This window comes from Chrysochloris asiatica, unplaced genomic scaffold (assembly GCF_000296735.1).
Source record: "Chrysochloris asiatica unplaced genomic scaffold, ChrAsi1.0 scaffold00077, whole genome shotgun sequence".
In the NCBI taxonomy this organism is placed as follows: Eukaryota; Metazoa; Chordata; class Mammalia; order Afrosoricida; family Chrysochloridae; genus Chrysochloris; species Chrysochloris asiatica.
Window position 1 is genome coordinate 10,338,696 of NW_006408595.1, and position 15,183 is coordinate 10,353,878.

At 38.6% G+C, this 15,183-nt stretch overlaps 1 protein-coding gene across 1 annotated transcript in view; it reads right to left on the reverse strand.

Moving 5' to 3' along the window:
• Window positions 1–11,502: 11,502 nt before the first annotated feature.
• The window catches only part of DBX2 (developing brain homeobox 2), a 56,644-nt gene continuing 52,963 nt past the window's right edge, over window positions 11,503–15,183 (reverse strand). Inside the window, exon 4 of the mRNA XM_006865321.1 lies at window positions 11,503–11,835. Within this exon, the coding sequence (XP_006865383.1) occupies window positions 11,503–11,835 (333 nt within the window). The remainder of the gene's footprint in view (window positions 11,836–15,183) is intronic.

Genomic DNA, 15,183 nt, shown 5'->3' on the forward strand with positions numbered 1-15,183 from the left:
AATACAATATGTCGTTTGATTTCTTGACTGCTGTGTCCATGAGTGTTGACAGTTTATCCAAGAAGAATGAAGTCCTTGACAATTTCAATCTTTTCTCCATTGATAAGAATGCTGTTTATTGGTCCAGTGGTGAGGATTTTTGTTTTCTTTACATTGAAATGCAATCCGTACCTCAGGAACGTTCATCTTCATCAATGAATACTTTAAGTCCTCTTCACTTTCAGCAAGCACAGGTTGTTAATGAGTCTTCCTCCAATCCTGATGCCACATTTTTCTTCATATAACCCAACTTTGTACATTCCATGTTCAGATTATTAATGGGTGTTTACAGCTGTTTCACTTTATTTTGAGTTGTGCCCCATCACCTACAGTGTTTACTCCATTTGTATCAGTCATCAAAGTCAGCTCCATTTTGAGGAGGCAGCTCTTCCTTTATAGCCTTAGAAACCCTATATGAGTCAAAATTGATTCAACAGCAGACAACAACAAATTATTTAGTAGAGTGGGAATGGAGGCTGTCTTATTCATTGTAGGCTGGCAAGCAGCGCTAGATGCCACTAACATAGCCACACTCTTGATAATAAAAAATGCCTCCATTTAAATAGGCATGCAACTAAACAGAAGTCCTGGTGTGGCACTGTAGGCTAAGCACTTGACTAAAAGGTCGGTTTGAACCACAAGGTCAGCAGTTAAACCCATCAGCTGCTCCTCATAAACCCTTTACAGGGTAATTATGAGTCAGACTCAAAGGCACTTAACATCAACAGCAAACAAGGTACAGAAGTGGCCAGTAAGCACATTAAAAGATGCTCAACATCACTAGTCATTGTTGTTGTTGTTAAGTGCCGTCGAGTCAGTTCCGACTCATTGCGACCCTATAAAGGGTTTCCGAGGAGCAGCTGGTGAGCTTTAACCATCCACCTTGCAGTTCAAGCCGACTTTATAGTCCAGCGCATTAACCCACAGTGCCACACCAGGACTCACTAGTCATTGTTGTTGTTGTTATGTGCCGTGGAGTCGGTTCTGACTCACAGCGACCCTGTACAGGGTTTCCGAGGCTGTAAATCTTTACGGGAGCAGAAAGTCTCATCTTTCTCCCCGCGAAACAGCTGGTAGTTTCGAACTGCTGACCGTGAGATTAGCGTAGTGGTTACGAATCGGGCTGCGAACCTTAAGGTCAGCGGTTCGAAACTACCAGCATAGTAGGTTTGAACCACAAGGTTGGCAGTTTAAGTTCACTCGCTTCTCCTCGGAAACCCTATACAGGGTCATTATGGGTCGGAACTGACTCAATGGCACTTAACAACATTATTTACCTCATTTCTTACTACTCTCCTTTCTGTTCACATCTCCCCAGTCACATTGCCTACTTACTGGTTTATGAACATGCCATGCAAAATCCGCTTACAAGCATTTGTAACCATCTCCTCTGCCTTCCCTCTTGTATCCTTTGTGCTGGTTAATCCCTCTGCCTGGAATGCTTTCCCACAGATACCTGAATGACTAATGTCCTCATTTCTTTCAACTTTCAGCTAAATTGTTATCCTCTCAGAGAGACCGTCCATGACTACTTTATTTATAATTGCAAAAGATACCCAGTCACCCACATCCCTTTTACTCTGAATTATTTCCTCATAGCCTTTCACGCCTATATAGACTTCTAAGTTACTTACTTATTGCATTCATTGTTTAGAATGTCTTTCCCTCCATGAGAATATAAGCAGCCATAATTCCTCTCTGTTTTGCTCACAATGTAAATCACCTTCTTTCTCAAAATAGTCATGTCTTGGTGGTCCTGAACAAAAAAATTCTGATTTTCCTTTCCTTTCACTAGGAGTCCTTGTGAGGTCCTATAGGATAAGCATTGTACTGCTACCCATAAGGTTGGCAGTTCAAATCCACCAGGTGCTCCTTGGAAACCTTATTAAAGGTGGCTATGAATTAGAACTAACTCAAGGGCACTGAACAACTACAACCACAACACTAGCTATTGCTTCTCAGTCTTTTTTGTTATCTCTTTTGCAAACTTTATCCATTGGTGTTTCACAAAACTACTTCAGAGCCCTCCTATGTTTTCTCTTTATACTTTTATTTAGGTAATCTCATCCAACAGTTTTAAATATCACATATATTTTGATAAATTCCAAATTTATGTCTCTAGTACGGCTGTCTTCTTTAACCCAGATATCCATCACCAATTTTAAGTAATGTCCTATTGAATATGTAGCCTGCTTAATGAGTCCAAATTTCCAATCCAAGTTCGTTCCCTATACTTTCATCCCCTCAAGAAATGCCTTCAGCATCTCATTGCTCATCCCCAAAGCCTCAGTATCTCATTTTGTTGTTGTTGTTTATAGATAATACAAAACTTTTGCCAATGCAACATCTTCCACATGTACAATTCAGTGACACCAGTTACATCAACCATGTTGTGCAATCATCACCAATATTTGTTGCCAATTTTTCCAGCACCAGAAACAGAAACCAACGCTTCCTAACCATGATTTATCCCTTTACCACACCTTTCCATTACTGGTAACCCTATTAAACTGTGTTATCTAGATACTTGCCTATTTTGGATATTTTACTTAAGTATCTTTCCGATTCCTTAATTTTTCCTTCATCCATCATATTATTCCACCAGAAAATCCTACTGATTCTAGCTTTAGAATATATCCCCCAAATGCCTATTTCCCCCCCATTGTGCTATCAGCTTTGTCTGGGCTAACATCATTCCTCCCCTTGTCTAATTTTTTAAAAATGTTTTATTGTGAATTATGTGATAGTTTACATGGGAGAACATTAGCTTTACATTCATCCTATCATATATTGCTTCATTGCCATGGTTACAATCCCCTTCATGCATCATCAACCAACCATAGGGTATACCCTGCAAGCCTGCCCCTTGGTCATCAGCACACAGCCCCTCTCCCTCTCTGGGTCTAGTATCCCCAACTGCTCCATCTTTCCATGTCATCGTCTCTGCCTCCATCTCTGGCAACACTTTTTCTCTGGGTAGGGTCCCGCACTCTGCTCTTCTCCCTTGATGGTCCCAGGGACCTCCACTCCTGGACTGCGAAGTCAATCACTCCCCTCCTTTTGCTACAAAACATCTACCTTTATATTTCCAACCTCACAGTCAGTCCTTTATATTCACATCTCCTTTCATCAGCCCCACCCAGATAGATTGGTTTCTACCTTCCTCTCTCTGGATCTAGGTCCCTGTTGAAAGCTTGTAGGCCAGTCACTTCTTGCCTTTGTAGCACCCCCATTTTGGGTAGCCAATGTTCAAGTTGCCCATCCCTGTCTACTCTGTGTATCGAGGGGATGGGAATGATCGTCACTGTAAAGGTTTGTTCCCTCTTTAGAGCTACTGCATCCATAGGTGTAGGTCAAGTTCATCAAATTGTATCAGATTACTTTTTTTTTCCTCTTCTAGTTGAGCTCTGATCATCCAGTTATTGAAGTCAGATCAAGTGTGGGTGTTCTTATGCATATGCCCTCTCTTCTTATCAGCTGGACGCTTCACTCTCCACTCTAGTCCACTGTGGCTGTGTCACTGACTCTGGGCCCAAGAGTTCCCTGGTCTTGCCACACTGCTGGCCAGCCAGGTCTCCACCCAGGTTCACACGAGTCTATTGAATGTTGTAGGGCTTAGCTTGCAGTTTCACTACTGTTTTTCCCTCAATTCCCCTTATAGGTGACGAACCTGGTTACCAATCAGAGCGCATGTCTGCTCGTGTATTCACTTTGAGTCTTAGTCTTGGATGAGGGTTTGCCCTGAGGGGACCCAACCACTTGCCTTAATGTCTCCTGTGCAAGTAACTTGTTTTTCTTGTAGTAATCAGTCTGACTCCCATTATTGTTTTGTATTTTTCCTGTCGATCTTTCTTTCAAGAAGTATCTTCTGTTCTTCTAGCTGCTCCAGGCTGGTCTGCTTGTCCTTTCAAGAAAAAATTTCCCACCTCAGAAGATTCTGGATGGGGTTCAGTATTCCACCTATGGTCTTATGTAATACAGAGGCTCCACAGGAAGCCTCCTTCACTGGGCACGATGTAGCCCAATTTTAGGTATTCTAATCAGTTATAGGCAGATTATCTCCTGATTTTTAATCTCCATTTTCACTCTTGCCCATTCAGTCTGACACATTGTCCACATAGCAGGAAGTGATCAAAAATATATAATATTAAGATTATTTTCTTACCCTTCCATGGCTTCTGTTGCCATTAGGATAAAAGGCACAACCCCTTACTATATCCTGTACGGCTATAATCCATCCCTGCCTTAACCTGCAGACTCTTATTAGCATAGGTGTTGTCACAACTTTTCAGACACAGCAAGTTCTCTGCTCCCAAGCATTTGCACATCTTCGTTCCTCTGCATGGACCCTTCATTCCTCCCATCACTCTTTGAGTGTGTAGTTTCTTCTCATCCTTCAGGATGTAACTGAAATACCATCACCCAAAGTAAAGTTTGCCCCATCCCCAAGACCATCCCTAGAATCACTGTAACAGGGTGTTCTTGCCACTTTAACTCCACAGCTTGTTTTTCATATACAACTCCTTTTATTTAACCTAAGAGCTGTACAGAGGCAAATGCATGGGGCAAATTGGTGTAAAACCCTTGTGTATTATTTCACTTAAGATAAAATCTTACAATCATTTAATTTCAACAAATGTTTATTGAGAGAATACTAAATTTCAGGTTCTCTGCTAGGTATTCATGATAATACAAACAGGTTTCCTTACCTCACAGAGCTTAAAGTCTCTATAGATTATATAAGGTCAGGAAGACAAAGAATAAACACATAATTGCAAAAGTAGTGAGTGTGCTGGATGGAGGGAAGTTGTAAGAACTGTGAGAGAAAACAGAGAATTTGAGCTAAGAGATTAAGGAAGCATTCAGGTTATATTCCTTCTAAGACTTGTTTGTATAATAATTTATTGCAAAAAAAAAAAAAAAATGGTACCAACTTCCTATTCAGCTGGACTCGATAATTCACTGTGATGATCACACAGAACTCAGGCATCATACAATTATGGGGTTTTTAGGAAAGTTACTGTTATTGTTGTTATTGTTAAAGGTCATTGAGTCAGTTCCAATTCATAGCAAAGGAAGTTAACAGGTTACAATTCAGTGTCAGGAATGCTCAGGGCCCAGTTCTTCCAGTCTGGGCAGCCTCTTACTCTGCTGTGCCCACAGGCAAGGCCTCTCTCCACCCAAGCAATGTTACAAAGCTCTTTTAGGGCTACTGATAAATGCCCACAGGTACTGCACACCTCTAAAAATCTCCAAGACATTCCACTTAGTTCCATGGGTCAGCAAACAACTCCCTCAATTAATTGCCTGGAGGAAACCCACTCTGCAAGCAAGCCTCATGCCCAAAGTCACTTGTTGCATGGGCTGGGAAGCCACCACTCTGTCTCATGTTGTGACTCTTGGTTCTGCTGCTCCTGTGCCTCTACTCCTCCTCCAATGTCACAGCCTTCTGTCCCTGGCTTGAGGAGGTTCAATGCACAAGAATATTAGGATCCAAAGGATGTGCTCCACTCCTGGCTCTGCTTCTTGGACAATAGTGAGATCCCCTCCTGCTTGTGAGATGGCTCATTTTCTACCCCCCGCTAGAGTTCCAAGTTTTTGCCATCACAATCACCTCTGTTAGCAGTCATTCACAACTGGTTCATATCATCCAGTCAGTTATCTTCTTCCCACTTTCTCATATTCAGAACCATTAGGAAAAGTCATTTGGTGGCAGTTACAAAGCCAAAGGCTTTGTCTTTGTAATAGTAGAAACGTATTAAATCATTCATTCCAGCACATTTATACTTCTATCAGTAGGGTTTGAGAGTGCAGAGAGTTGATTTTTGAACCCTGACTCAGCACTGCACATACTGCATTTACTTCACCCCTATCTACCCTATCTTCAAAACGGTGTTGTAAAAACATTATTGGATGCTTCGGCCAACAGCATCCCCATTTTATTAATAGCATATATTACCAATATCACACTTTTGAATACCAGCTAGTTGCATCTCAGAAAAGGTATGCCATGCTAATTTGCCTTTAAAATTTCAAAGAAGTTGCCACATGGATCCCAGATGTTGACCATTTAATGTCAGAAGGTGTTTCCTCATTATACAAATATGGTATGTGTCCAAAATACTGGCATTGTTTAGTTTATGAATCACTTAAAATAACTACATCACAAAAAAACAATGGTTCACGTGTGAGTCATAAATTAAACAATGCCAATTTTTTTATGTACACCACATTTATATAATAAGGAAACACCTTCTTGGATTAAATGATCAACATCTGGAATCCATGTGCAGGCTTTAAAAAAATTTGTGTTGCATTTTCTTAAATTTTCCCAGTACAACACCCAAAATGAAGGCATTTTTACTAAAAATGCCTACCCCAAATATTCTTATAACTAGCACATCACTTGGTTGGTACTAAATTTTAGTCAAAGCAATATGTCAAATTCCATCATGGGGAAAACCAGGGACTCTGTCATTTGTTTTTGTCTATTTCAGACTCTTCTCTGATACTTTAGAAAATGGTTTTAGTGAGTTGAATGCTGTTGTTGTTGTGAATTGAATAGTGGTCTTAAAAAAGCCATGCCCAAGTCAGAACGTCTGGAACCTGTGCATGTGACCTTGTTTGAGAACAAAAGGATCTTTGCAGATGTAATTAAGCTAAGAATCATGAGATTAGATCATTTTAGATTTACGGTGGGCCCTAATCCAATGGCGAGTCCTGGTGTGGTGCTGTAAGATAAGTACTGGACTGCAAGTTCAGTTTGAACAGCAAGGTCAGTGGTTCAAACCCACCAGCTGCTCCTTGGAAACCCTATACAGGGTCACTACGAGTCAGAAATGACTCAACAGCAAGAAGCAACTTTTGAAAGAATAGTCATAAAATTTTGATCATGGGAAACTCTAAATAGTCAGACCAGTCTTATCTCCCCAGTCTCCAGAATGTCATGAATTTACTTGACTCTTGACCACTTTGTGGGCAACAATATGTGCTTGAAATGGCTGAATATATCAAAATTAAAATAACAATTACTATATATTTTTTTCTCAAGTACATTCCAAGTTATGAGAGTCCACGGTCACTCTTTCATGTCCTGCTACCTCCTAGTCCCTATCCTTTGGTCCACCTCAAGAAATGAAGGAGTTCAATGAAATATTACACGGCAATCATGAATATTTTCAAGTAATTTTTAATTACATGGGAAAATGTTCTCTGTATAAATTTGAATTTAAAAAATGTAGGAGAAACTGGATATACACTAGGATCCCAATTTGTCTGAACACACACACATTTACATACATACATAATGACTAAACATTTTTCACACAAAAAAGCTGTTACTATATCCAGATAGCAAATTTCACATGAATGTTACTTTATTATTTATATTCTCCACTATTTTTTCTTTACAATGAGCATGTATTACTTTTATAGCAAAAAATGACAATGTAATAGAATCTCACAATATAAAAGAATCATCTTGGTGCGGCTAATCCTAATTTTAGGTAGCTGCTAACTTCAGAATTGGTGTGTCAAGGACATAAATGATTCTGCTTGTCTGCCCTTTATATTCATGAATATGGTCATTCTGATTCCCCACCTTTCACCCCACCCCCACTTACAGTTTGCTTTTTATTTTCTCTGCACATAGTCCCCAAGGGTTCAGGTTGGTCTGAGACTAATCTAGTAGAAAAAAACAAATAATTGGGACTACTGAGGTCTGAATGGAGTGGGGATACCTTAGAAAACCAACAATGCAGAGCAAATTTTATTTTTCTCCATAGTGAAATACTCAATAACCCCCTCACTACAAATGGAAAGATGGGGTTTGGGAGAATATCAGAATAGTATTTTTTTCCCCAAAATTCACTTGATCCAGTAACAGGCAGCATGGAATTTTTCTCGATTATAAACTGCTTAAGGGCAAGGGCCATGTTCTCTCTCTTCTTTCTTTACATAAAGCCTAGAAGACAATACTTTACACCGAGTGCCCAAGATATGTTGAAATGCAAGAGGAAAAAAATTTGTGGATTTCATATTGTTGTATGTTAGTGTCTAACAGTCATATCAAAACTGTGGCATATGCTTGTTACATGTAAAGATCAACAGGGCCTGAAGAAATCATTGGTCATTAAAGGATTGAGTTATGGAGTACACTGGAGAGTATGTGGCTTTTAAAGGGATGCATCAGAGTGTGAAAGAGGGCAGAAAAGCCACACGTAGTTTCAACAAGCATATTTAATTATGATTTTATATTTTAAAAGTGTAAAAAAAATCTGTGTATTGGTCAGGGTAGGGGTAGTATGCTGAAAGAGTATGCAAAGAACATATGACCACATCTGGGCATAGGTCCAAAACCGGGGAAGTATGACATGTTCATATATATATGGATTTTAAAGTTTGTGAGTCACTGGAATAAATTAAGTTTTTCATTAAAACCTTATTGGTACTACTAAGAAGATAAAGCTACCATTGGACATCAATTATCACGACCTTCACTGTCTCCAGATCTTATGATCATCTGCTTATATACTTCCAGCCCTAAACATTTATGTTTATTACAGTTTGTAAGATGATTCATTTCTTCTCATCGGCTTGAGTCCTTTGGCAATTTCTTCTAAAAAACTGAAACTGCTTCTGCCTCCAGGCATCTATAATCCTGATGCTTCTTCTTGTTGCGAAGTACCATAGTGTCGGTTCCAACTCAACAAGGACCCTGCACAGGGTTTCTGAGGAGCTGCTGGTGAATTTGAATCGCCAACCTTGCGGTTCAAACCAAGCTTGGAGTCCAGTTTATTATCCCACATGATCATTATTAGTCTGGAAGGCAGTCAAAAAATAAACTAATATATGAATATGTGTCAAAGTAAATTTGTATTGGGGAATGAAAATACACAGTACGTAAAGGGATAATTAGCAGATCGAATTTAAGAGAGAAGCGAGATGCCTTGCTTATTAGGATAATGGGGTTCAGCAGTTCCCTCCACCAAACCAGACAAGGAAGGCAAGTAAAGGTTCAGTAGGAATGTACTTGCACTGTATGTTTGTGTTTCCAAGTCTTAATGTGTTCCAAGAGAAAGTTCACTAAACAGTTGGTTTGCATATTTGAACATCATCCCAATCTTGCAGAGAGAACCCTGACAGAGAATGGTCTATGGTGGACCTTGGAGCTCCAGAGTTAAACCTCAGGGGAAGATCATTAAGCACCAATTTGCCCACTTCTAAAACCTGAGTATCAGATTGATATGACAGATTTCTCTACTTGATTTTCCAAGTTATTTTCAAGAAAAAATGACCACAAATAAGTATTCTAGTATTTTTTGGTGGTGCAGGAACAAAGGATACATTTCCATTTCTTACACTTCATAGGACTATTCTCTATAGAAGCTGCAAGGTTGAAGGTTTTGGCAATCCCTTACTTGCTTTGAACTTTTAGAGAACACTGAAGAGAAAATCACTTATCAAGCAAAAGAGACAAAATACAAAGTGAATTTCTTTAATAAATCTCACTGCAATTCCCAAAATGTATATGTTACAACACATCCTATAGCTGGCTAGAGAGTACAATTTCACAATGGTATGCATCCCACACTGTTTGTTTGAAGATTTGAAACGTGACTGCCAGGGTCCAAATCTCAATTATTTACCTCATGCCCTTGGGTCATTCACCCTACCAATACTCTGCCTTAGTTCCCTTGTCTGGGTAGCAGGAATCATGATAGCAATAATGCCTACTTCATAGGGTACTGCCATGATAATTAAATGAATTAATCCACCCTAAAGGCTTAGCATAGTCTCTAGGGCATAAGGCACCCAATAAATGTAAACAAGGTTAATAATAGTAAAAGACTTGAAAACATATCTTAAATTATTTTAAGATAGGCCTTTAAATCCCTCCTCAATTCCCTACCATGAGGCACTGAGACAACCCTCTCAGATGACCTTTAAGTACAAAAAAATCTTGTGATGAAGACACAGGCTACATATATACCAACTCAAATTCCACTCATACAAAATAACTTTCTGATGTTGATTAAAATCATTATCGTTGAACTATTTTCTAAACACTCAACTTTCAAAATCTATAGCTACAAAGGTAAGCAAATGAGAAGCCACCATCATTATTAAGCTTTCTCACTAACAAAATGCCACATAATTCTCCTAACAATGTTTCTTGTCCACAGATCGATAATAACCTAATTCAAAACCACATCATTTCCTTTTTCTGCTTCATATCCTTCAAAGTGAAACATAATTTCTTCTTGGACCTGGAATAGAAATTTCTGTATTAACTAAGCAAATTGTTACCAGGAATGCAAATTTATAATAATACTATTCCACGGTAGCCAGAAAGCATAAAACATCTGTGTAGTGTTTGTTAGTACATAAAAACAACCTAATATATAGTGAATGCCACCTAAGTGGAAGAATGAGTCTATAATGAGACGTGCAAACAAAATCACTACAGATTCCATCAGTATTGTGTTTTGAAGTCTAGTTGGAAACATTTTTAATATTGTAATACAACAGCTCTCCTCAGTGAAGGCTGGAGGCCACAAACTTCTTGGTACAGATGCTGTTGGGTCAATACCGTATTTTAAAAATACTGAATTCAAATATCTTTAGTTGAATCATGCCCTCTATTTACCTGAAAGACCCTTAAAGGCACTGTATTTGGTAAACCCTGGTGTCCCTTCAGAGGAGAAATGCAAAAGATAATCATTAGTTAAGAAGGAACCTCATTTACTGATGGCCTAATAAAATTTGAAAATTAAGGGTATCAATAATTATATTCAGAAATTCTTCTAATTTGCTAGCCCGATTAATTTTAAATACAAACTTCAATATATGGAAATAATGTGGATCATTTGATTAGGATCGCTGAGCAGAGTTATAATAAATTTACAGCTGGATACTGAAAGAAACCAGGGAATGGAGGAATTTTTTAAACATCAAAGTTTGGGCTAAAAGCCAAATTTTACATTATTTAAAAAAAATTAATAACATTCAGTCAATGGTTTATTTTTTTCATATAAAAGGGAATGAATTTTCCTCAATGCAATATTGAAGAACTAGCTCTACTATTGTATTTTAATGTATATATATATATATACATATATATACATATATATATATATATATATATATATATATATATATATATATACACACACATACATACACATACATACACATACTCAGAGCAGCAACTGAGCCAACAGTTAGTTGCTCTCACGCTCTTCAGTTCCATCATACTTCCTGGGAGATTCTATTCCACTTATGAATTAAGACAGAGTCTAGAGACAAATAGAACAGTGGAGCAAATTTTCTAAAGCATTAGTTCATGCATAATTCCAAACGTGTTAGGTTTTAGGCATTGACGAGGCACAAGCTAGCAGATATTAGAGTCCAGACATTACTAGTTAAGTGTTCTTTTAAATTAATGTGGAGAACTGCTACCATTCAGATGGCTGCAGTAAGCACTCCCTTGTCTCCTGCTTCTTCTTCAGAACACAAATACAAGGTACCCTGCAATGGACTGGCTTCCAGAGGTGGTTCTCCAGGACGCTCTGAAATCAGTCTTTCTGGAGGTTCTGGCGAATTCTCCCTCCATCTTGGACTTGAGTGCTGTTGAGAAACTTCCCATATTGAAGGACATGGGGAAGGGAAACCCAGAGCAGATCTTGAGAGGGGATCTTCTTGAAGGCTTACATCTTGGATGCACCTGTTGGAAAGCACTTCCTTTTCTTTGGAGTTTCGCCATTTCATCCTTCTGTTCTGAAACCAAATTTTCACCTATTGATAAAATAATTGAATAAAATGATCATTTATTACAGATTTTCCACTTCAGCTTTTTAATTTTTTTTTCACTTCAGCTTTTTAAACTGTATTTCTACTATGATCTTTTCTAAAAATAAATAAATAAAAATATAACACTTTATTGTAAAAGCCAGCAATGTTCTTGTGGATTTTTTACATGGCTCCATTTAAAACTCTTAGAAATCACTGTAATATAATAGCCCCAAAGACACATCTGAAGTAAATCTACTGTGGTGAACGGGTTACATCCTGTAAGTCTGACATCTTTCAGAAACTGACTTACTTCTATATTTTAATGCATAGCCTGTTGTTACGTGCTGTTGAGTCGGTTCCAACCCACAGTAACCCTGTATACCGTTTCTGAGGAGCAGCTGGTGAGCTTGAACTGTTGAACTTGTGGTTCAAACTGACATCACAACATTAACCCACAGCGCCACACCAGGACTCCAATGCATAACCTAGTCTGTTTTAAATTAATTATCCAATGACATATGCTTAGTAAAATAATGAGTGTATTTAGGTGCCTGGGGTCAGGCCATGCGCTCCAAGTGGATCATATAATTTAATCCTCAAAATGACTGCAGAAGTTCCCATTTCACATTTGAGAAACCTGAGACTCAGAGAGGTTGCCCAACTCAACGTTACACAGTAAATCCAATGGAAGAATTAAGACTAGAATCCACCACTGTGCCCAGATTATACATTCAGACTTCAATGGGAGCTTCTGCAGAATGCATTTTATAATACTTTGATAAACCACAGGCTTTATACAAAGGACCTTCAAAAAGTCAGAAAATTGAATTAAAAGATTGTGGGATGTTTTCACGAACTTTTGCAAGCCCCCTCGTACAGTTTCCAAGTCTGCATTACTCTTGTTTTTGTTAAGAGCCGTCGAGTCGACTCTGTCTTGTGGCGACCCTGTATAGGGTTTCCGAGGAGTAGATGGTGGGTTTGAACTGCTGACCTTATAGTTCACAGTCCAGTGCTGATCCTACAGCCCCACACTAGGACTCCTAGGATTTATTAAATTCTAAGAATTGGACCCCATAAACAACAACTGACAAATTAAGTTGGAAGTGCTTATGATGGCGGATCCTAATTTGAATCATACCTTCCCTTTGCCCCATAGCCTTGCATTTATCCACTGTATAGTCAAGTGGGCCTGAGAAGAAAACTTTACAATGGGTTTCCTAGTGTATTAAAAACCAATCACACTATTTTCCTGTGCATTTCCGGTGCGGCATCCTTACACCAAAATCTCAGTAAATTACTAAAAATATTGTATATTACTAAAAATATGGACATCTCTGCTCTTCAAAAAATAACCTAGTAAACGTCTATTTTAAAAACAAAACTGGGGCCATTTTTACCTAGAGTGTAATATTAAAGTATGCTGTTATTGTTAAGTGCTGTTGAGTTGGTTCTGACCCATAGTGACTCTCTATAAGGTTTCTGAGAATCAGCTGGTAAGTTTGAACCACAGACTTTGCAGTTGAAACCAACCTTACAGTCCGGTGAGTATCCTACAGTGCCACAATAGGATTCCATATATTAACCAAACGTTTCTCTTACAGGAAGGAAAATTCTAGGATGTGTTTTTCCAGGTTGAGAAACAATGTCCTCATTCTTTCGATGTGATTTGCAATGCAAAAAAGAAATCTACCCCATGCAACTAAGTCTGCAAGGCTGCCATGACAGTTAAAATCCTGTGATCATGGCTTTTTCTTAAGAAAACAAAAATAATGTACACATGCCAAAGCAACTGGTACTACTGCATTCGTTTCTTATTTGTAGTGGGCACTGATTTCTACCAAGTATGCTAAGTATTTCTAATGGGTTTTCACTAAGACCATTAATTGTTTCCATTAGTGGGTCTAGTGGTTCTTGTCTTTCTCATAACATTATTTTCTTCTACTATATAGAAAGAAATTTTTGTAGAGTGATTGTTGCTGTTTTTAGGTGACATTGAGTTGGTACCGACTCATAGCAAACCTATCTACAACAGAACAAAACACTGCCCGGTCCTGGGCCATCCTCACAATTGTTGCCATGCTTGAGCCCGTTGATGCTGCCACTTTGCCAATCCACCTCACTGGGGTCTTCCTCTTTTTCTCTGACCTATATATTTTACCAAACACGATATCCTTCTTCAGTGACTGATCCATCCAGACAATATGTCTGAAGCATGAGAGACGAACTTTGGCCATCCTGGCATCCAAGATCTATTTGTTCTTTTGGCAGCCCATGGTACTTTCAAATATACTTCTCCAACACCATAACTCAAAAGAATCAATTTTGCTACAGTCTTCCTTATTCACTGTCTAGCTTTCACATGAATATGAAGTTATTTGAAATACCAAGGTGAGGTGCACCTTAGTCCTCAAGCTGACATCTTTGCTCTTCAACACTTTAAAAGGGTCCTGTGCAGCAGATTTACCTAATGCAATACATCATTTGATTTCTGATTGCTGCTTCGATGAGTGTTTATGCTTGATCCAAAAAGAACGAAATCCTTGACAATTTCAATCTTTTCTCCATTGATAAGACTCTTTAATTGTTATATAAGACTCTTTATTTATATATAACTCTTTATATATAACTCTTTATGTATAACTCTTTATATATATATATAACTCTTTGTTATAGAGTTAAAGACTCTTTAATTGCTATATTGTTGTTGTTGTTGTTGTTAAGTGCCTTCGAGTCGGAGCCGACCCATAGCGACCCTGTACAGGGTTTCCGAGGGTGTAAATCCTTACGGGAGTAGAAAGCCTCATCTTTCTCCCGCGGAGCGGCTGGTAGTTTCGAACCACTGACCTTAAGGTTCGCAGCCCAATTCGTAACCACTACGCTACCAGAGCTCCTTATAAGACTCTTTAATTGTTCTCCATTTATTGGTCCAGTGGTGAGGATTACATTACAATGCAATCCATACTAAAGGCTGTGCTCTTTGATCTTCATCAGTAAATACTTTAATTCCTCTTCACTTTCAGCAAGCAAGGTTGTATCATCTGCAAATCACAGATTGTTAATGAGTCTTCCTCCAATCCTGATGCCATGTTTTTCTTCATATAACACAGCTTCTAGGATTATTTGCTCAGCATGCAGGTTAAATAAGTATGGTGAAAGGATACAACCCTGTTGCACACCTTTCTTAATTTTAAACCAGTGTTTCCATGGTCTGTTCGAACAAGTGCCTCTTGGTCCAGGTACAGATTCCTCATGAACACAAGTACTCAGGAATATTCATACTTCGCAATGTTGTCCATAGCGTCTCATGATCCACACAATCGAGAGGCTTTGTGGAGTCAATAAAGCACAGGT